General features: G+C 46.2%; 2 protein-coding genes and 1 long non-coding RNA gene across 5 annotated transcripts in view; 2 read left to right on the top strand and 1 right to left on the bottom strand.

Moving 5' to 3' along the window:
• Positions 1-244: 244 nt before the first annotated feature.
• On the bottom strand, positions 245-5,368 carry LOC120718141 (39S ribosomal protein L37, mitochondrial-like). Of its 3 annotated transcripts, none has more exons than XM_040006495.1 (9): positions 4,838-5,368; positions 4,316-4,499; positions 2,989-3,104; positions 2,722-2,910; positions 2,460-2,614; positions 2,241-2,372; positions 983-1,057; positions 446-617; positions 245-393 (listed from the first exon to the last, which is right to left on the bottom strand). In XM_040006495.1, the coding sequence occupies exons 1-8, from the start codon at positions 5,205-5,207 to the stop codon at positions 540-542; spliced, it is 1,299 nt and encodes a 432-aa protein (XP_039862429.1). In that variant the 5' UTR covers positions 5,208-5,368; the 3' UTR covers positions 245-393; positions 446-539. The 3 variants fall into 3 exon arrangements, with proteins under 3 accessions (XP_039862429.1, XP_039862430.1, XP_039862432.1); XM_040006496.1 differs by having other exon boundaries at positions 456-617; XM_040006498.1 differs by having other exon boundaries at positions 466-617.
• Positions 5,369-5,458: 90 nt separating this feature from the next.
• LOC120718145 lies at positions 5,459-11,027 on the top strand. The gene is made up of 2 exons (XR_005692404.1): positions 5,459-5,673; positions 10,665-11,027. It is a non-coding gene; the product is annotated as an uncharacterized LOC120718145 (long non-coding RNA).
• Positions 11,028-12,968: 1,941 nt separating this feature from the next.
• LOC120718142 (casein kinase I-like) overlaps positions 12,969-22,401 on the top strand; it is a 23,241-nt gene continuing 13,808 nt past the window's right edge. Inside the window, 7 exon segments of the mRNA XM_040006499.1 lie at positions 12,969-15,064; positions 15,404-15,473; positions 19,345-19,493; positions 19,586-19,820; positions 20,220-20,305; positions 20,429-20,513; positions 20,600-20,748. Coding sequence (XP_039862433.1) covers positions 14,786-15,064; positions 15,404-15,473; positions 19,345-19,493; positions 19,586-19,820; positions 20,220-20,305; positions 20,429-20,513; positions 20,600-20,748 — 1,053 coding nt within the window. The 5' untranslated portion in view covers positions 12,969-14,785.

Genomic DNA, 22,401 nt, shown 5'->3' with positions numbered 1-22,401 from the left:
CTAAGTATTCAGAACGCCCTCGGCCAGAGGCCATGTCCTAACATGAGCATAAACATAGTCACTGAACAGGAAAACCACTCATTTGCTTTTCGATGTGGAAGGAAAAGTATGTCCACACGTTTAACATAGAACAGCAACCCAACGAAACGTGTTGGGTACTGACATGCTTCAGGACGTAGCCTTAGCTTGGAATTTACATATGAACAGCTTGATAACCTTAATGAGAAAGAAAGAATAAACAAAGTGTTGAGAAAAGCAGCCTTTATTCAGAAGTTATCATAAAGATGTAGATGAAGTGTGGGTGCAGCTCCATGAAACACCCGGACGCTGTTACTGACTGAAAGAAAATCAGGAGTTTTGAGAAGATGCTGATTTAGATCCCAGACACACACACAGACACACACAGACACACACAGACACACACAGACACACACAGACACACACAGACACACACAGACACACACAGACTTCACAGGCAACTGACTGCTGGCAGCGCATCGCTCACACAAACACACAACAGATGTATGAGGTCTGCAGTCCTACACAGCTCCATGCAGGTACAGTGCCAGGAACTTGCTGAACGCCTCAGGCTTGTATCCGGCCAGACCAGCTGGTATCTGTGGAGACACAAAGCAACCAATCAGAACCATTACATTTTCACTGTGGCTCCTCCCATCACACAGTCAAAAGGAAGCATATGCAATACGTCTGTAACAGTTTCCACCAGTCTGTTTAACTATGCATCAAAAGTGTTGCAGCTAAAAATTCATGCAGACTGCATTACTGCAGAGTTACTGCGCAGCACAGTTACTGCGCAGCACAGTTACTGCGCAGCACAGTTACTGCGCAGCACAGTTACTGCGCAGCACAGTTACTGCGCAGTTAGAGTACAGCTTCCTGCACACTGACACAGGAAGGCTGACAGCTACACAGATAAGTAAAGTTAGTGAAAGCCACGCCTCCCCTCAAACAGAAACTGTACCTTGACTTGCTTCTTTTTAATGAGCGGTCGAACTTTTGCAAAATCATACAGCTCAACGTCTTCTTCCAGCCACATCTGCAAACAGACAAATGGAACAGCTAAAACAGACTGCTGGGGTTTAACTTGGGACTCATTAGCTGGAGGACAAAGAACAACTTTTGTTGACACATCCATAAGCTTAACGCTGAGTAAGCACACAGGGTTACTGAGGCCATCAGAGACGTAGCCACTGTTCCAGCATCGTCACAGCAGTCTGCTCTTATGTTTGTGGGCTAAACTGGGCTGGTAAGTTGTGGAGTTATTACAAACCCTCAATAACACAAGGAAGCACCAAGACATACATAGCATTTACATACTGGCGAGGAGTGAGCCGTGCCTTTGTGCCACACTGGCAGGTTTGGAGTGATACTTAGCACAACATAGCACGAGCTGTAAGAAGGAAATCATGGTGAACAATACAGCGAGCACTGAATCTGCAAATCTGTAGTCAAATCCTTGAATTGTAAATGGACTGCATTTACAGCAGTGATATTTCCCTACTTATCAGGGCGTGATGTCAGCATCCTGTACTTTCTTTTTCCAAGGCTGAATGATTTCACAGCATAAATAATCCACACAGGTTAACACGCTTAGATCTGACTGGATGCTGGCAGATTATTCTCCGCTCTTCTTTGCTGAGTTGTTCATTTGAAGTGGCTGGTTTGAAAGCTTCACTCGGATTTTTCTCCACGTGAAAACAAAACAAACCATGAAGAAAAGCTACAAGTTTACAAAGTGATCAACTGATTTGAAGCAGAGAGCACACAGTGCAGGTGTGAGGACACACGCAGGTCCCTGGGCTGTGTCCTCTGATGGGGGAGGCGGTCTGGGTCTTCATCCAGCTCATCTGAATAACTTAAACTGTTTGAACTGATGATCGTGGAAACTGCAACATGACACCTTCTGACCAGTACTGGGCAGTAACTGAGTACTATCAACGGAATCCTTTGTATGCAACAGTGTAAATGGACACTACACCTGACACGCCTCCATGATCACTTATGACAGGTTAATAGGTTTTAGCCTTGATGCTGCAGAGCCATCAGCACCACTGATATGTTGGAATCTGCACATATGTTTAGAGAAAACACATTTTACACACAATTGTTGTTTTTTAAAGTCATTAAAGACGTGCTGTAGCCTCGTCCCAGAGAAACACGAGTGCGTGCAGGCTTCTGACCACACCCCTACAGCCCAGGATTCCTCACATACAGCTCACCTGGTTTTTAATTCCATCGTCTCCTGAGAGGTCCGTGGTATTCAGCTGGAAAACCATGAACTGGAAAATCCTGCCATTGGTCCCGACTGACTGCACGGTCACAGGACGGTCTAAGAGTCGCTGTGGACGAGTCTGACACACATGAAGAGGGATAATTAAGAAACACAACACTGTTCAAACTGAGGTACAGTGTTGCTGTTCGTTTGCACGCATGCTTACCCCGTAGAGCTTGTGTGCACGGGCCAGCGCGTTTCCAAAGGTAAACATGATCATCTTGGTTCTAAACTGCTCTGGGCGGAGCTTACAACGAGGATCAGCTGACTCCAGGAAGTACAGCGTGTGGGCGTGAGGGTAAGGGTAGTCATCTCTGAAACCTGAGTGGACGTGACAGACTTCTGTCACTGAGCGTGAGGAGCAGACACAAGCACACCTGGACCCTGACCTGCGTTACAGAAAGGACGACAGCTGGCTAACCTCTCACCTGTGTGGTTTACCTCCTCTTTGTACACGTGCACTTTCTGGAGGTCAATAGTCGGGGAGACGGGATAGAAGGCGTCCAGGACGTGATACGCTGTGTCGGCCACCTCCTGTTTACCAGACATCTCTGGGAGAGGATCCATGCTGTTCAGCAGTAAACCGTTCTGACCTCTTATCTGGAGGAGATCCTCACCTGACACGCAAACACGTTGGATCGTATTAGTCACGACTCGCAGTCAAAGCGATCCTGCTGAGCACGAGGGTACGATACCTCTTTTCCACGTGGTTGCCAGCGAGTAGTTCTCTGCAAGCATCCTCCTCCCGACGGCCGGGTGGCTGCACTGCAGCGTCGCACACAGGTGCAGCAGGTTGAGCAGCAGAGTGTTGCTGAGGAACAAGCAACAAAGAGACAGTTAGTTTATACCATTCTGTTTTACATTTAAATAAAAGAAATAATATGAGCATTATCATGACTCCGCCTATCATTACTGCTCCTGTGTGGAACGTCTGGAAACATCAACCCTGCCCAGTCTCTGATGAACGTTAAGCTCATGAAGGGACAGGTCACTGCGTTCATGCGTTAACTCCACTGGACCAAAGCATCGATATGAGCTGTAATGGCAGCTCTAATGTTCAGTCCAGTGGTTCTTAACCTTGTTGGAGGTACCGAACCCACCAGTTTCATATGCGCATTCACTGAACCCCTCTTTAGTGAAAAATAAAATATGATTTTTTTTTTCAAATTCAAGACATAGATATGTTTTTTTATTGGTGCACAAAATGAGCCGTGCATGTCATGGTGGAGGCTCTGCCGAACCCCTGAGACCGACTCACCGAACCCCTAGGGTTCGACTGAACCCAGGTTAAGAACCACTGGTTCAGTCTTTATTATGTGGTGAGCTGCAGACAAAAGCCTGATCCTTTGACTCTGTGGCTTGTTTGGAGCAGCTGTCAGCATGTTTGCTTCCCATTCATAAACTCTCTGCATGCGCCGTCACAGAAGGTTTGTGTGTTGGTGTCTCTGTCGGGGACCAGCTTGTTTTCTGAACATACAGAGGCAGCCCCTCGTTTCCAAACAACCCCCCCAGGTTGTTTTGGCTGGTCCCACGGTGGTGCCATGGGGACAAAACCATCAACTAAAGCAATGAAAAAATATTGCAGTAAACAGTACACGTGTCACAGCCCTAAACAGACTGTATTCAAATGATGTCAGATCTTCCTTACAAACAGTGGTGAATCATGGGTTTGCAAACACACATCCACATGTGTAGAAGCAGTTATTCCTGTTATCAGAATACTTTATTAATCCCTGAGGAAAAGTTGCATCGTGTCTGTGGAAGTCCACACTGCAGGGACTGATTCTTATAGAGCGCTTTTCTATAACCACATCCCAATCACACCCGAGCACTTTGTCTATACTAACTACATCCACACACATTCATACTCCGATGGACGCATCGGAGAGCATCCATGGGGTCCAAGGACACTGTAGACTGGAGGAGCCAGGGATCGAACCACCAGCTTTCCGGTCAGTAGTGACCTGCTCTACCTCCTGAACTACAGCCACCCCACATGTGTAAGTATAGATGTCACCCAACCTGTATTTCTCTTTACGCGGTCGATCCTCTGTCGTGTCCCAGAAGCGTGCGTGTTTGATGGCATTCTGCACACGCTCATCCTGATCTGGGATCTGGTTTTCAGGGTTCTCGGCGAGGGAGAGGAGCTGTGCAGGGAGACCTGGGATCACCTGGGTTTTGGTCAGCCAGGCAGCCTGACGCACACCTGAGACCGACAGGCAAAATTTTATATAAATAAAACTGAAGATTTCAGATAAAAGCTTTTTAAAATGAATCAAATCTGCGTGATCACGTGGGTCTACGTTTAGCTACAAAGACTGTCAAAATAAACCTCTCTCAGAGTAAAGCTCCTTTTGCGCCTATTTATTAAAGTCTTGATTATGTTGCACATAAACAAGCATCATATGAGTGATTTCTGATGAGGCCTGTCAGTCAGCCGAGCGTCCCTTGCACTCCCGTGAACTAATAATGCTCATGTGTGTCTAATGAACCCCGGGCAGCGGCCACCGGGCAGCGGCGTGCTCAGCGTGACACAGCCGTTACCTTCCAGCGCGCTGGTCCTCTGGTTGAACATATAACACGGCTTGTCCTTGTACAGCCGCATCTCGTGGGCAGGGGGAGACTTGTAATATCGCGGGTCCTTGTAGTCCCTCTCCCAGTGCTGGGGAGCAGGTTTCGCCAGCCCCGGGACATAGTGCATCCTCTCTCCGTATGTGACCATCTCCAGTCCTGGGATTTCGACCCTCTCCCTAGGTTTCCGCGGAGGGGGGACCTTGGCTGTAAGGCAGCGGCCGACAGTGAGGTGTCTCCGGGCCCCTCCATGTGCCGACAACCGCTTCAAATCCGTCAAAAAGGCGGCGTGAGAGAAGAGCGGAGCCGCCGTTTTTAAACGCTGAGCCGTTTCAGGAAACATTTCTCCTCCCGTTGTTCTTCTCGTTGAGCCTTTAACAACAAACTCCGACCTGAATCACTGCTTGTCTGTAACCGTGCTGTGGGACAGCGCCATGACACTTCTTCTTCTTCTCCTTTTAATTTGTGTTGAGCTGTAAACGGGGGAGCATAGCGCCGCCTGCTGTTACGTGTTTATAATCTTAATCCCGCATGTTGGAGATTATGAAGCCGTTATTTTAAAACAGCATTGTGATTTCTGCATATGTTGAAACAGGCCGTTCCTGTATCTGATGGCCGCTGACTTCTTCTCTGACTGTTTGGCAGTAAAAGTGCAAAGTCGGCTACTCGTGACAGGATAAAGAGACTGGCGAAAAGACGGATGCAGTTCTGGACCATAGTAGATGACGTGCTCTACCACCTGAGCCATCCCAGCTACAGACGCCCGTCACGTCTTTCTCAGCTTGGTTACTACAATAGTTGAGAGGCAGGTAATTAGCCGGGAGTTTAAGGGTGTTTTCCCATTGTAGGGATTGTTTGCATTCAGAACTGGTCTATTCAATTCAGTTTTATTTATACAGCACCAAATCACAACAGTCGCCTCAAGGCGCTTTGTTTTATAAGGCAGACCCTACAATAATACATACAGAGAGTAACCCAACAATCATATGAGCAATGACTTTGGCGACAGTGGGAAGCAGTAGCGGTTTTAGATACGGGCGACACGGGCGGTTGCCCGGGGCGGCATCGTAGTGGGGGGCGGATCACGGCCAGCGCATACTGGGAATGGCACAGGCACCGATCGGTTTTCTATCGCCCGTTTGCTGGGAGTAAGGGCGCCCTCCGCCTGCGAGCTGCGCCTGCTGCTTGCGGCACAGGGAGGAGAGGGCGGGGCGGCGGGGAGTCTCTGGCTGTAGCAGCGCCTAATAACCAACTCGCAAAATAAAAACAAAACAACAAACACGAGAACACCAGACATCATGATACAGACTTATAATTCGCACCGATGTTTTTTCGAAATTCTGTACGCGAAAAGTGAGCGCGCGAGCCCTCGGTGCGCCTGCGCGCTGCTGAAGTCAACGACGAGGCTCCAGCTACAGCAGTGCAAGTAAACAAACAATAAATATAAGAGGAGTAAGAAATAAATATACAGTTTAGGACTCGGGGTCTGTGACACAGGACCCACACACACGGGTTCCGCTTAGTGTCTTTTTAATTTGGAAATAATCTGCGGTTTTTTGGCAGCCGCCTCGGACGCAGCCACTCCCTCTCTCTGCCAGCATCATCTGCTCCATCTCACTGTGGGCACACAAAAAGACATCTCCCTCATTAACACTGTCCCGTACACCTGTTGCCTCCCGGCCTCCGTGCCGCCCAGGGAGCTCAGTGTGTCACCCCTCCTCTGCAGCAGGCCAGCAAACCACGCCCCTGCCACAGCTTCCCCACCGAGGCCGGGGACCAGGGATAAAGGGATCAATAACAATTTAAAATTTATAATTTACAGTTTGATGATTTAAAGTCTCACACACAACCCGTCGAAAGGGGAGGGGGGCCGGCTGCTTCCAAATAGAGCACATTTCATTCATAATGATGTAAATTATGTATTCATGATTTGAATCCTGGGTTGTGCGAAATCCTAGAAATACACCTTAGACAAAGTGAATCTGTGAACTAAGGTGTAGGTCTGTTAGGTTATGTTGTGCTGATCCTCGGGTTGGGGGATTTGTGTTCATACTGGAGTGCAAAATTAAAACCAATGGAAGATGGACAAGAAAAGTTCAAAGCCATCAGGTGCTCAGGTTAGAAAAAAGAGAAAAGAAGAGGAGGAGAAACGAGCAAAGATGCAGGTAAGCAGATGTGTGATTGGATCATGGCAGGTCATCCTGAACCAATCAGAATTAGAATACTTTATTAATCCCTAAGGAAATGATGTGGGTTACAGTTGCTCCAAGAAGAAATGGTAAACATAGCAACAGTAACAGACTAAACTCCAAACATTATGTTACAGATTTTAATATAATATTAATTAGTCGTTGTCAATTGTTGATTTGTCCTGTTCTCATTGTATGATGACTTATGATGGCTGTTTGTATACAATGCATACTCTCTCTCTTCATATGGGGGGGCAGAGGGAGTGTTCGCCCGGGGCCCCAAACAGGCTAAGACCGCCACTGGTGGGAAGGAAAACTCCTTTTTAACAGGAAGAAACCTCTGGCAGGACCAGGCTCAGGGAGGGGCGGGGCCATCTGCAATGACCGAAGGCAGGAAGGTCTGCCCCGTGTTAGCTAGCTCTGAGTACCTGCTGTTAGCAGCACCCATATTTGTGCAGCCAGCTGATCACTGCGGGCCATTGGCCTCTTCAGCCAGTAGGCACAGATAATGTCAGGTCTTGGCACCGTCCAACTCTTCATTCTGAAGGCACATTATTAGATGTCTGCCTTTGAGATGTTGACTGGCTCTTGCTCTGTGAGATTGTTGTGGTCTTCAGTTCACCGGCTACCTTATGTGACGCTGCTTTCTCCACGATGTTCTTTCAGTATTGCTCAATTTCAGCTGGGTCTGTCTTTGTGCTATTTCCCCTTTCCCCTCACAGCATGGAGCTCTGGAGAACAAGCCATTTTTTTCTGGACCTCTTCTTTCCTACTAGATCTCTTCAGTGTACTGGGCCGAGCTGTGAGCCATCTTGTAGTGCTTCTTTTTTACCCAGGATATGTTTCTCATGGTGTCTATCTGCACCGCTGTTCACTGACTTCACTGATTTTGGCTTCCTGCCTTCTCCTCTGTGTGGAGCTTACTCTTTACAGTCTTATACCCAAGTGCTTTTAGTATTACTGTGGCATTTGCATATATGACCTCATTGTTTTTAGTGATACTGGCAGTGGGGATCATGTGTAGAGCACATCTGCAACCATCCTCTGACGAGACGTTTTCAGTGAGCCAGTGGAGTCGTGTGTTTGGTCGGGTGGGTACTGTGATTGCAGCCGTTCCCCAGCTCTCTGTAAACGGCCATTGATCAGTGGTTATAATAATTAAGGACCAGTAAACTGAACTCACAGTCCATTCTTAGTAATGGTGCTATTTTTGACCAGTATCCAGATGTACTGTTTAAAAGCTTCAGTCAGACTCAGGAGGTCACATGTATGGATGAGGACATGTGACCTCCACTGAAAACCCAGCACCAGCAGAACCAACTCTCTGGGAGGTCCTTGTGAGTTTACACGACTCAGTAATGCACTACAACATTGTTATTGTTAATTGTGATTCATTACCCTGTTAATCACTGAGCTGAGCTAAAGTAAATCAATAATAAAAGATAAATAATATAAATATTAGAATAAAACCCCAGAGAGTAAATTTGACACCCCTACCGGTTAGGAAGGAACAAGCCCCGCCTTCCCCTGCTCCGTACCGTTGTTGTGCCAAAACCTGATTTCCAATGTTTCCGTGTGTGTTTTATGTGTAACATCATTACGTATGTTGCTAAATAGACTTTGGTGAACAGGTATTACAAAGGGGTTATATATAAAATTAAAAAATTACCTGTTTCTCAAGTATCTTTGTAACTGTGTTATTGTACTTACATTATAATCAATCAGCTCCCTTTTGTCCACTTAAAATATGTTTACAGAACTATTTTTGCATTTGTTGCAATTGCAGCTGTCCTCTTGGCCAGACTACTCTTAAAAGAGACATTTTTAAAGTCAACAAGAATTTTTTACATACATAAAAGTCACTGCCAAAAACTGATTGCGGCTTCTACCTTGTTACAGGAATGTTGTTTGTTGCTCAAGATGACTTGATATCATTCATGAGGGATACATTTGACATATGTTTCACATATTATAGACCAACAAGTTATTTATAGCAGTTTAAATACAAGCAATCAGTTTTTGCCAGACGATCACTTTATGGCACAACATGTGCTCAGACACAGAGAGAGACGGATGTGCACGGGACCAGCTTGTTGCTGGAAAATAACTATAAACTTGAGAAACTGAGCAGATATCCATACCGGAGATCTGCATGGACCTTGGAGAAACGGACCTGATTTGTTGTGAACACTTTGGAACCATCGTGATCTGCACGGGCGCGGAGGAAGCGGACAATATCCTCTCTGAGAGTTGAACATTAGAAGCGTGCTGGCTTTTTTTTTGTGGCATCGTGAGACCTGGATTTCTTCCTGACGAGGAAGATGGCGAGCTGTTCCCTTTGAACCGAACCACAGCCATTCCGAGTTGGCCCAGAAGGGCAGGTTGCTCTTCTCTCAAGAAGAATTGCAGCAGAGCGGTTGGACAAAATCACTGAACACTGACTATTAAGCCGGCAAGACTGACATATCTGAGCTCAGATAGGATTCTGGTTACTATTATTATTGCTGTTGTTGTATCTTATTTAATGCTTCATTCCTGTTTATGAAGTGCTGTTTAATTGTTGCTATATAATTCAGTACAATTCAAAGCAACTTTACCTGTGGCTCCACTCATTCTTCTGCACGCCACTCACCATGACCCTCCTGCGAGTCGAGCTATTGGCCCATTCTCTCCATCCTACTTTAACTTCCCCTGCCCTGTCCTGTACTTGGCTACTCTTGCCTGGATGGTTGAGCAGTACATATGATAATACAGATAAACCTGGACGATATTCCAAACTGTCATCATCTCTGTCAGCCGGGATCAGGAACACAGTTACATTACTGTTATTTTAGGCCCTGTGCTATGATCTTAATAAAGCTATGTTTAAACAAGCTCTCTCTAAATTTTTTCCAAAATAATATCTAAAACTGTACACTGAGCACACAAGACCATTTTTTTATTTGTTGCATTTATTTAGCAGCATGACAGTGAAGAGAACAGAAGAAAGCTGGGACAAAGAGGAGCAGCGAGCAGCTCAGGGCCTCTGCATCATTAACCTTTCAGGATGTAGATCACAACAGTGACCTAAACCAGTGCCCCATGTTCATCTAGCCCTCTCTATGTGCAGACAATAATACTGAGGAATACTATCGTGTTCCCGTCCATCCACTCAAGGAGTCGACATAATCTGGTGTTGGTTATGCAGCCTCAGAGCAAACTATTGGAGAGTTAATAAGGGAATTATTTACTGTTTTAATGTCTCGAGTTCTTTTAAAAACACCTTTGTCATGTTTTCATTATTTTAAGCAAATCATGATGAAAATAATTAGCAAAATCATGGATCCTGGTGTTAATTTAAAGAGCAAAGCTTCAGCAAATCAGACACCACAAATAAACAAATTTACTGCAAATGAGTGAGCCCCAGTATAAACTGATTGTTCCTTGCAGTGGGTATTTAGTCAAATGTGTGTGTGCATGCGTGTTAATTGCGGACTAAATAATGCAGAGCTTACATTTAAAAGAAGACAGAATAAAAGAGGCTACATCTTAAAACTGAATAATACAAACAAAGCAATGCTGAGAGGAGATAAGGGTGTCCGTCTGATCTCATTCTGTCTTGTGTTTTACAGCCAGCGAGGCCAGGCTCAGGAGCAGGATGGTAGTTTTTCCCAGAAGCACCCAGAACCACATCTGACCCTTCAGACCTGCGTGGACACAGATGAATGTACACTGGGTTACATAAAATCCCTCAGAAGCTAAGGAGCGCACGCAGAGACGAGCCGCATTTAGAGGGGAGCGATAGATTAGCATGTATAGCACACAGACATGAAGGAAACATTTGACTTTCTCCTCATCTCTCAGTCTGAGTGTGTTTTCCTGTGCAGGGGTTGGAATGGATAGTGAAGTGTGAACCCCCAGGGAGGGAGAGGGGGAAAAGCCAACACATACTGGGAGAGAAGTCTGAGCCTCTGCACTGCTCTTTGGAAACTGTAGAAAACTGAAAGACTGAAAAAATGAGCACTAAAAGTAAAGAAACAGCAGCTACTGTGGAAATCCTGCTCTGTGTGAGACTTTCAATCATACGTTATAACATATTAGTCCTGACTCTGCTGAGCACAATCAGTGACATCAAACTGATAACATGCTTGTGAGCGCTCACCTGTTGCATTGTGGGTCTGCTGGGTGCAGTTACACTTTGGGCTGCTGGTGGTCAAGGAAGGTGGTTTTTCTGTGAAGTTATCTGGACAGAGGAGTGTTAATCAGACCAGGAATAAGTCATGATAGCCTAAAAACAGTAATACACACTGTTCACATGTTCCAAACTGGGTTTTCTGGAAAGCTGGAATGTGAATGCACTTTCCTGGAAAACACTTTGGATCAACCTCTGTTGTTCTAAATGGGATCAATAAATAAATTCACTTTACAGTTCACACAAAAGTGTTATTACAGTCTGCCTTTTTCAATGATCATTTAATAAAATATTAATATTAATCTAACATGCTTCAGTGGGCTGAAGCCCCCGTGGCTCAGGGGGTTGGGAAGCGTATCTGTAACCGGAAGGTCGCCGGTTCGATCCCTGGGCTCTCTGTCCTGGTTGTTGTGTCCTTGGGCAAGACACTTCACCCTACCGCCTACTGGTGTTGGCCAGAGGGGCCGATGGCGCGATATGGCAGCCTCGCTTCTGTCAGTCTGCCCCAGGGCAGCTGTGGCTACAACTGTAGCTGCCTCCACCAGTGTGTGGATGTGAGAGTGAATGAATAGTGGCATTGTAAAGCGCTTTAGGTGCCTTGAAAAGCGCTATATAAATCCAATCCATTATTGTTCTATCTGCATTTTTTGTCCTTCTCAGCTGTCATCCTCTCTATCCAATTTTGAACTTCCCACAATAACTCAGCTATCTTCCATATTTACTAACTTAAAGTCATCATCATGTAAACTTGATCCACTGTCGACAAATCTTGTTAAACTCTTATTGCCGTCTCTTGCCCCACTGATTGCTAATATCGTACACTCCTCTCTTATATCTGGTTCTGTTCCTTCTTCTCTTAAAACTGCAATAATAACTCCAATACTGAAAAAGAACGGTTCAAGGTGTGGCTGAAGACGTCATTTGAAGGCATGAAAAATAAAAGTGTCATCTGGAAAATTCGACAATGAAATACAAGCCAATAAAGATGTAATAATAATAATAATTAGTCCTTACTTGCTATTTGAATACTAAAAGCAGGACTAATGGTATGGGGTGGGTAGGTCTTGCATTGGTATTGACCAGTGTGTGCCTTTGTAAAAGACTGGACATTCAGGACCAGGGTCACATTGGGTAATGCAGAGGAAATGTTGACAAGAGACTCGTTGTTCTGGAAGATAAAACAGTTACTGCAGTTATGTTAACCTGACAAACATCACAGCCATGTGACAATGTTAGCCTATCATGTGAATGCTTCAGACAATGAGGTAAACATAGCCATGTTAGTCAGCAGCTCATGCATCAAATTGCTATGAGTATCAGTATTTTAATACATGATATCAAAGTATAATACAGAGGTGTCCAACGCCAGGCCTGGAGGGCCGGTGTCCTGCAGGTTTCAGATGTGTCCTTGATCCAACACAGCTGATTTAAATGGCTAAATGACCTCCTCAACATGTCCTGAAGTTCTCCAGAGGCCTGGGAATGAAGTCATGTGATTCAGGTGTGCTGACCCAGGGTGAGATCTAAACCTGCAGGACACCGGGCCTCGAGGCCTGGAGTTGGACACCCCTGGTATAATACTAAATGTATACTAATATCTGAGACTTGTATACCTTCCACAGCTGTGCAACGTGGCTGTTTTTTAAACATATGAAAGTACAGTTCAGCCTGAAGGCTTCTCCAGGTGAGATCACCATGTCTCCAGAGGTATTCACTCCAGCTTGGTCGCAATCATCTTTAGATGGCTAGCGACTTATACGGCTTTGCCTTACTGATTCCAGTATTTATTTCAGAAACATGAAGCACACAAAGCTCAGTAGCAGTTTGTCTGGTTATGCTGAGATTAGCTGGTTTTTGTGTTTGTGGTCTTGAAAACACACGTGTGTCCAAAGGGAAGTTGCAGAGTGCGCCGTGGTGCACAAACATCAACGCTCATAACATGATGATGTTTGTCCCGTGTCCGCTTTGCTTTCATGACTTTCAGCGTTATCAGCTGTAACAGCATAGAGCTGATGTCTGCTGAGCTTCAGTGTTTCATGTAAACTGTGGTTTCCCTCTAGGTCAACGTTATTGTGTTTCACTAAACTGAATGAAGATACATTTAGATTTCTGACATCATAATAATGCTTATTAAAACTCGGCAGCCTTTACTGAAATGATTTCTCTTCCGGTCACGGATCACCCGTTGTTCTGCTTCAGCGGGATACGGCTCAGTGTTTCCTGTTAGCGGCGTCAGAGGAACTCGCTGCTGTCTCCCAGATTTCCTTCCCCTCGTTGGTCCTTCACATCATCACCGTGAAGTGAACCTCACATCAACACAGCGCAAGTCTGACTGACAGTTGAGCTTTTATACCAGTGTGAGCGGGAAACGTTATTCTGACGTGCTAAACTTCACCTTTGTTGGTGTTTAGCTTGGCTTCTGACTCGTGAACCCACGTGAACCTCGGCCCATTAAATATCTACAAGTTTGACTTGAAGTCATTCTTACTTCATGCTTGGACCTCAGTAAGCAGGAAGAGAAAAAGGAGCCTGGAATAGAATAACAGGGATGTGAAGGAACGGATGGAGTGAGAGGAAAACTGCAGGAAATGAAGGAATCGGAGTATCCAGGATGGGTGTTCCTATCAGAGGAGCCAAACACCAGCCGGGCCTCCTGAAGGCAGATGTGCTCTGGTTTTCTGTTGCCATCCTGTGATGTCTGTGACGCGTTTGAAACTCCAGACTCTTACTCCATGAAACGTTGTTAGATTTAAAAAGGGGCAGTCGGCTGCTCCTCTGCCTTGTAATGGCGGCAGCACAACTATCAGCTGTGGGTTTCTTTCCCGTCTCAAGCCTGAAGCTCTCTCACAGAGTTTCATGCTGCCTGTTATCTGAGTAGTCCTTTAATGTAATTTGAGTTCAGCGCTCTCAGATAAACCACTCTTCTAATGAGGAAACTCTCTGGTCCACGTGCTCTATAGTTCACACAGTGAAAATGGCGCCACTGAAATATTTGATATTCATTTTTTTCTGTTTTTTTTCTCCTTAGGTGGTTCAACACGCGGCATTGGTCTCACCCAGGGGTCAAAGCTTCACCTGTTGTGTCACAGGAACAAGCAGCCGGGTTGTCTCTGTGGGACACGTGCACTAAAGCCAGCTAGCTTACGCCTGTGCCACTAAAGTATTACCTGAGTGTCAGATGTGGAAAAACCTCCCGACTCTTCCTGTCTGCTGTCATGTCTGAACCTGAAGCTGGTATAGCTTCCACGTCCACAATAGCATGTTAGCATATGGTTAAATACGGGCCTTTAACCTCATCCTTCCCATTAGCATCTCTGGCCCCTACAAGGGGGTTTACAGTCATTCGTGGTGGTCCCCCTCACCCCTTCATCTTTTCATTTCTCATTCATTCACTCATCCACATCAGCTCCACCGTACCGTCTCTGCTGACTAAAATCAGCTACAACCAAGCTGCCTCCGCTCAGATAGTCTGATAGGCTAACTGCTAGGCTTTTGTTTTGGTGGTTATTTTGGTTGTATGGAATCGGCTTAATCGTGGAGAGGCCAGGCTACCACAAACTGATGGACTTTGACAAGCGAGGAGTCGGTGGAGGAGGGGGCGGGGGAGGAGGCGGAGGTGGTGGCGGAGGAGGTGGAGGTAAGGGGGAGACAGAGGATGCGAAGAGGATGTCTGGGAAGACAGGGAGCCGACCGGGGCACGGACGGGGAGCTGGCTCCAACTCTGGGGTTCTGATGGTCGGCCCAAACTTCCGGGTTGGAAAGAAGATTGGCTGTGGGAACTTTGGAGAGCTTCGGCTTGGAAAGAACCTCTACACCAATGAATATGTGGCCATCAAACTGGTAAACATACGTTTCTGCTTGTTAACATTTTAGAACTGTAGCAACACATGTGGTTGGTTTAACAAGGATACATACGCACGGTTAAGCTGACGTGTGCCTTGAGCTCAGGGACCGCTGCACAGACGCCATCAGCTTACTGGTCACCTCCTGTTGTTGTTGATCAGTTTGACCAGGTGGGGAACTCTGTGGTTCCAAGCATGTGGAACGCCTCTCGTCCTGATGTCAATCAGTCGATTAAAACATCTGCACTCAGATTCAAATCCATGGTGTCCTGATGAGCTCATTGCTGTGAGGTTAATTCTAGGAGTTTGTCTAAATTAACATTATTCTCTTTTGTAGGAACCAATTAAGTCACGAGCGCCACAACTCCATCTAGAATATCGCTTCTACAAACAACTGGGAAGTTCAGGTGAGGTCTCTGTGCTTACCCCCCTCCCCATTGGACCCAGTGTCAGCTGAGACGGGCACCAGCCCACGTGCTGGATGAATGCTACGAATGAGCTGCATTACTGACTCTGGAGTTGTCTTAAATAGCTTTTTAGTGTTTAGTCCTGAGCTGTCATGCGTTCTTAGGGCTGGGCGATATGAGGAACATCTCATATCAACGTACGCGATATACAAATGTCATTTTCAGCCGCAGAATTCAGGAGACAAAATAAAACAGTTGACATTAAAAATGTGCTCCTTTGTGCTTATAACATATAAAAATTATAAGATTACAAAATGTGACGACCTCAAATTACAGAAACCAAAGTGCAGAATGACGTAGAGCAGTCACAGGTTCAATTCAATTCAATTTTATTTATATAGCGCCAAATCACAACATAAGTCGCCTCAAGGCGCTTCATAGATACAGAGAAAAACCCAACAATCATATGACCCCCTATGAGCAGCACTTTGGCGACAGTGGGAAGGAAAAACTCCCTTTTAACAGGAAGAAACCTCTGGCAGAACCAGGCTCAGGGAGGGGCGGGGCCATCTCTCTGTGATTGGTTGGGGTGAGAGAAGGAAGACAGGATAAAGACATGCTGTGGAAGAGAGACAGAGGTTAATAACAGATATGATTCAATGCAGAGAGGTCTGTTAACACATAGTGAGTGAAGAAGGTGACTGGAAAGGAAAAACCCAGTGCATCATGGGAATCCCCCGGCAGCCTACGTCTATTGCATCATAACTAAGGGAGGATTCAGGGTCACCTGGTCCAGCCCTAACTATATGCTTTAGCAAAAAGGAAAGTTTGAAGCCTAATCTTGAAAGTAGAGATAGTGTCTGTCTCCTGAATCCAAACTGGAAGCTGGTTCCACAGAAGAGGGGCCTGAAAACTGAAGGCTCTGCCTCCCATTCTACTTTTAAATACTCTAGGAACAACAAGTAGGCCTGCAGAGCGAGAGCGAAGTGCTCTAATAGGGTGATATGGTACTACAAGGTCATTAAGATAAGATGGGGCCTGATTATTTAAGACCTTGTATGTGAGGAGCAGGATTTTGAATTCTGGATTTAACAGGAAGCCAAAACAGGAGAAATCTGCTCTCTCTTTCTAGTCCCTGTCAGGACTCTTGCTGCAGCATTTTGGATTAACTGAAGGCTTTTCAGGGAGTTTTTTGGACATCCTGATAATAATGAATTACAGTCGTCCAGCCTGGAAGTAATAAATGCATGAACTAGTTTTTCAGCGTCACTCTGAGACAGGATATTTCTAACTTTAGAGATGTTGCACAAATGGAAGAAAGCAGTCTTACATATTTGCTTAATATGTGCGTTGAAGGACATGTCCTGGTCAAAAATGACTCCAAGGTTCCTCACAGTGTTACTGGAGGCCAAGGTAATGCCATCCAGAGTAAGAATCTGCTTAGATACCATATTTCTAAGATTTTCAGGGCCGAGTACAATAACCTCAGTTTGATCTGAATTAAGAAGCAGAAAGTTAGCGGCCATCCAGGTCTTTATGTCTTTAAGACATTCCTGCAGTTTAACTCATTGGTGTGTGTTATCTGGCTTCATGGACAGATAGAGCTGGGTGTCATCAGCATAGCAGTGTAAATGTATGCTGTGTCTTCTAATGATGCTGCCTAAGGGAAGCATGTATAATGTAAACAGAATTGGTCCTAGCACTGAACCCTGTGGAACTCCATAATTAACCTCAGTGTGTGAAGAGGACTCTCCATTTACATGCACAAATTGGAGTCTATTAGATAGATATGATACAAACCACTGCAGTGCAGTACCTGTAATACCTACAGCATGTTCTAATCGCTCTAATAGGATATTATGGTCGACAGTATCGAACGCTGCACTGAGGTCTAGCAGGACAAGCACAGAGATGAGTCCACTGTCAGAGGCCATAAGAAGATCATTTGTAACCTTCACTAAAGCTGTTTCTGTGCTGTGATGAGCTCTGAAACCTGACTGAAACTCTTCAAATAAGCCTCTGCAGATGATCTGTTAGCTGTTTGACAACTACTCTTTCAAGGATGTTTGATATAAAGGAAGGTTGGAGATTGGCCTTTAATTAGCTAAGACTGCTGGGTCTAGAGATGCTTTTTGAGTAAAGGTTTAACTACAGCCAGCTTGAAGGCCTGTGGTACATAGCTGATTATTAGAGATAGGTTGATCATATTTAAGATCGAAGCATTAATTAATGGCAGGACTTCTTTGAGCGGTTTTGTAGGAATGGGGTCTAAAAGACACGTTGATGGTTTGGAGGAAGTAATTATTGAAGTTAACTCAGAAAGATCAATTAGAGAAAAAGAGTCTAACTTAACATCAATGGTACTAAGAGTAGCTGTAGATAATATTACATCTGTGGGATGATTATTGGTAATTTTTTCTCTAATGGTTAAAATGTTATTTGTGAAGAAGTTCATGAAGTCATTACTAGTTAACGTTAAAGGGATGGTTGGCTCAAAAGAGCTCTGACGTTTTGTCAGCCTGGCTACAGAGCTGAAGAGAAACCTGGGGTTGTTCTTATTTACTTCAATCAGTGATGAATAGTAAGATGTTCTGGCTTTGCGGAGGGCTTTCTTATAAAGCAGCAAACTATTTCTCCAGGCTAAATGATGATCCCCAAAGAACATACCTGTTCTTTGGGGCGTGGGGAGACGTTGACATGCTGAGTTTAAAACACTTTGTTTTGCAGTGGACGACCTTTCAGCTGGTGGAATAAATTTGTGGTACTGCTGCCTTTTGCAGCAATAGTTTTACGGTTTGTAAAAATGCTGCAGCTTCACTGGTGTGGAACTGGTTTAGCTTTCGTCCGTCAGATACACAACAAAGCACTATTTTTGGTAGAGCATGCTAGCGGGCAGTCGTTATTACCGTGTTGTTTGGAAAATACGGCGCACTTAAAATCAATCCTTTGATTTTTCTGAAAGTCGACAGAGCCCCTTATAATCCCGTGAGCCTTATGTATGAATTCTGGTTGTGTTTACTGACCTCGAAACGATTTTATGTGCACGGCGCTCGAAAATCTGTCAAATGTTTCAGTACGACTTTGCTAAGCTACGAAGCCGCACCGCTTGATGGATTGTCGGAGCATTACGGCTGTCGTAGGCGGAGCCTCGCGGAGTGATACGTGCTGTGCTTCAACATAATGTTACCATACTGTGTGTGTTTAACCTCTTTAAGTTTTGTGGATATTATATTGTAGATCGGCAATTTAATATAATATAATATTAATATTATACAATATTAATTCTGAGGATGTGTCGGCCAGTTTCCACTGGAAATGCCAGCAAGGAATTTGCACTGTTACATTTTTATATAACTTTAATGCACATAAAAAACAGCTGCTTGTTTAAGTGAAAATACATTGATGGGTTTTTGCACTAATAAAGTTGAGGAGTTGTAAAGTATTTTGTCTAGTGTCAATTATGTCGTCAGTTATATCGTTATCACAAATTTTCAAATGTATATGGTGATGAATATTTTTGGTCATATCGCCCTGCTCTAGTTTGCACTATAACTTGAATAGTACAGTTTTCTGGTGCGTGTCAGACCTCCCATGACCAAACCGTGTCCGTGCTGCAGCGGCTGCCCCTCATTTAGGAATAAGGTCCTCGGTTTGTCTTCACCGGCCATGCTGGGATTCCCCGCGCCTGCATCCAAACCGTGAGAAAGTATCGTAAACAGTGGATTTTGTGAAACCACCAAACAAACGATGGCGTCTAATATGAGACGATAGATGTTTCTTCATATCGCACAGCCCTACATGTTATTATCTGTTAAAATGAGGAGTGATCACAGTCCATCAACTATGCTTTGTTCTTCCATTGGACACCCAGAGGGTGTACCCCAGGTGTTTTACTTTGGACCATGTGGTAAATACAATGCTATGGTTCTGGAGCTACTGGGACCCAGCTTAGAAGATCTGTTTGACCTCTGTGACAGGACTTTCTCTCTAAAGACTGTACTTATGATAGCCATACAGCTGGTAAGTCAGTGTTCACATTTGAATGTTCAGACGTTAACCACCGGTAGTTTACCGAGCCGCTGAATCGGTTCTGCTCTCGTCTTGTCCCCTAGATAACTCGCATGGAGTTTGTCCACACCAGAAGCCTGATCTATAGAGATGTGAAACCCGAGAACTTCCTGGTTGGCCGACCGGGTTCCAAGAGGCAGCACACGATCCACATCATCGACTTTGGCCTGGCGAAAGAATACATTGACCCAGAGACCAAGAAGCACATCCCTTACAGAGAACACAAGAGTCTAACTGGCACTGCTAGATACATGAGCATAAATACACATCTAGGGAAAGGTGAGCGTCTTCATCCGGTCATATATTCACACATGGCAGGTGCCCACATATGACAGCAGCTCTTGCATTGTGTGCCCACTGTGCCAGCTGATAATTCACATTAACTTATTTTAACACATGTGATATTTACAGTATTCGCCTCGGCCTTAGTTAGACAGGATGCATTCAGACACAGTACTAAGTGCTGGTGAAGGACTGAAATCGCAGCTGGTGCTTCAACACGTGAAACTCTGAAGAGAGGAGCTGAGCGTCACGTGTTCAGCCTGACTTTGTAACGAAGTGATGATGTGGTCAAAGACTGATATGACACAGTTACCATCCTGGGGCTGTCTGTAGCAGACTGTCATGTTGTTACGGTCCAGCCATGCCGTCTAAGCCTGGTCTCTCGTGTTGTTTCAGAGCAAAGCCGGCGGGATGACCTGGAAGCTCTGGGCCACATGTTCATGTACTTCCTGCGAGGCAGCTTGCCCTGGCAGGGACTCAAGGTGAGGAGACGGGCAGCTTTCCATCGGTCCAGCCCCTTCTTGTTTTCTTCGCCTGCCTCTCATGTTCGGACTTGTCTTCAGTCACTCTGCATACAGATGGCTCACTGTGTGTCTCTTCATTAGGCTGACACTCTGAAAGAACGTTATCAGAAGATAGGAGACACAAAACGAGACACCCCAATAGAGGTCCTCTGTGAGAACTTCCCAGGTTTGTATTGACTCGTTAGAAAAGCCTATTTCATGTGTGCGCCTGTGTGGGTTGGGTGGTCTCATACCTGTCTGTGTATGTAACAGAAGAGATGGCCACCTACTTGCGGTATGTGCGTCGGCTTGACTTCTTTGAGAAGCCGGACTACGACTATCTGAGGAAACTCTTCACAGACCTCTTTGACAGAAATGGATACGTCTTTGATTACCAGTACGACTGGACTGGGAAGCCACTGGTTAGTGTGTGTGCGTGTGCATGTGTGTGCGTGTGTGTGTCTTGAACGCACGTTGTGGCTTGTTGCAGGCTCAGAGCTAAGGTTGGCCCAGTACATGAGCCAACCTTAGCTCATGTACTGATTGATGGGCTGTGTTTACAGGAACTGAAACTGCATCAGTTTAGATCCTGTCGTCCGCACAGACGCAGTTCCTCATGTATTCTTCGTTATGCAGCATTTTATATGAACGGCTGGAGCGAGGGTGCCAGAAATCACAAACCAAAGGGTGCCCGTACAGTCTGTCACCAAGGGTCAGGCCACAGGTTCTGATGGCCCTGAACATGGGTGGTTATTAGAAACAGAATACTGCACCATAACAGAAGAGAGGGAGCCACCTTTAACAGGGGACGGACTCCCTCTGCAGGCAGACTACACACCAACGGAGCAGCGGGACCAGCAGCAGTATTTAAGCTGTTTGCAAGTTGGTAGACAGCAGAGCTAACAGTGTGTGGGCTCTGTGGGCAGCAGGAGTGGTTCACATCTTAGTGAAAAGGGTTTAAACTAAGGGATGACTGTGATTACAGGGCTGTATACGTGCAGGCGGGGCCTCAGATATCACTGGTGATCCAGTTTGAATGCTTGACTAGAGGTGTCTCCAGCCAGGGCACGTGGGAGTGTGATATCCCATAATATGTGTTGGAACAACTGAAAGCCAACAGCAATTTTCAGTGAGGAACAGCTGCAAAAAATAGGAGCACTGAGCTGCACCCCCGAGTACGTTAAAACAACAAAGTTTATAAAAAGAGTTGAACTGCTTGGAGAGGTAAAAACACTCTCCCTCCACGGTTCACTGTGTCTCTGAGAACAAGCTGAACACAGTGTCCAGCTCAGCTGTCTGCAACAGCACTGCTTATTTCTACTGAATTATACAAAGCTGACTTATTATAACGTTTTCTTTTAAAACAGTCGGACTGACTGCGCCGTGTGTCCCGCTGCGACTGCGCCGTGTGTCCCGCTGCGACTGCGCCGTGTGCCCCGCTGCGACTGTGTCCCGCTGCGACTGTGTCCCGCTGCGACTGTGTCCCGCTGCGACTGCCGTCGTGTGGCCTGCTGCGACTGCGCCGTGTGTCCCGCTGCGACTGTGTCCCGCTGCGACTGTGCCCCGCTGTGACTGTCCCGCTGCGACTGCGTCGTGTGCCCCGCTGTGACTGTGTCCCGCTGCGACTGCGCCGTGTGTCCCGCTGCGACTGTGTCCCGATGTGACTGTGTCCCGCTGCGACTGTGTCCCGCTGCGACTGCGCCGTGTGTCCCGCTGCGACTGTGTCCCGCGCCCCGCTGCGACTGTGTCCCGCGCCCCGCTGCGACTGTGTCCCGCTGCGACTGTGCCCCGCTGCGACTGTGTCCCGCTGCGACTGCGACTGCGCCCCGCTGTGACTGTGTCCCGCTGCGACTGCGTCGTGTGCCCCGCTGTGACTGTGTCCCCGCTGCGACTGCGTCCCGCTGCGACTGCGCCGTGTGTCCCGCTGCGACTGCGTCCCGCTGCGACTGCGCCGTGTGTCCCGCTGCGACTGTGTCCCGCTCCGACAGCGTCATGTGTCCCGCTCCGACTGCGCCGTGTGTCCCGCTGCGACTGTGTCCCGCGCCCCGCTGCGACTGTGTCCCGCGCCCCGCTTG

The sequence above is a fragment of the Simochromis diagramma genome, unplaced genomic scaffold (genome assembly GCF_900408965.1).
Source record: "Simochromis diagramma unplaced genomic scaffold, fSimDia1.1 OVJJ01000800.1, whole genome shotgun sequence".
In the NCBI taxonomy this organism is placed as follows: Eukaryota; Metazoa; Chordata; class Actinopteri; order Cichliformes; family Cichlidae; genus Simochromis; species Simochromis diagramma.
This window is presented reverse-complemented; position numbering and strand designations above follow the sequence as displayed.

Coding starts and splice junctions, on each gene's coding strand:
- LOC120718141 (XM_040006495.1), bottom strand. CDS start 5,207: ATGTTTCCTGAAACGGCTCAGCGTTTAAAAACGGCGGCTCCGCTCTTC. Junction 2,911..2,988: donor GGCAACCACGTGGAAAAGAG/GTATCGTACCCT, acceptor TTTGCGTGTCAG/GTGAGGATCTCCTCCAGATA. Junction 2,615..2,721: donor AGAGGAGGTAAACCACACAG/GTGAGAGGTTAG, acceptor ACGTCCACTCAG/GTTTCAGAGATGACTACCCT.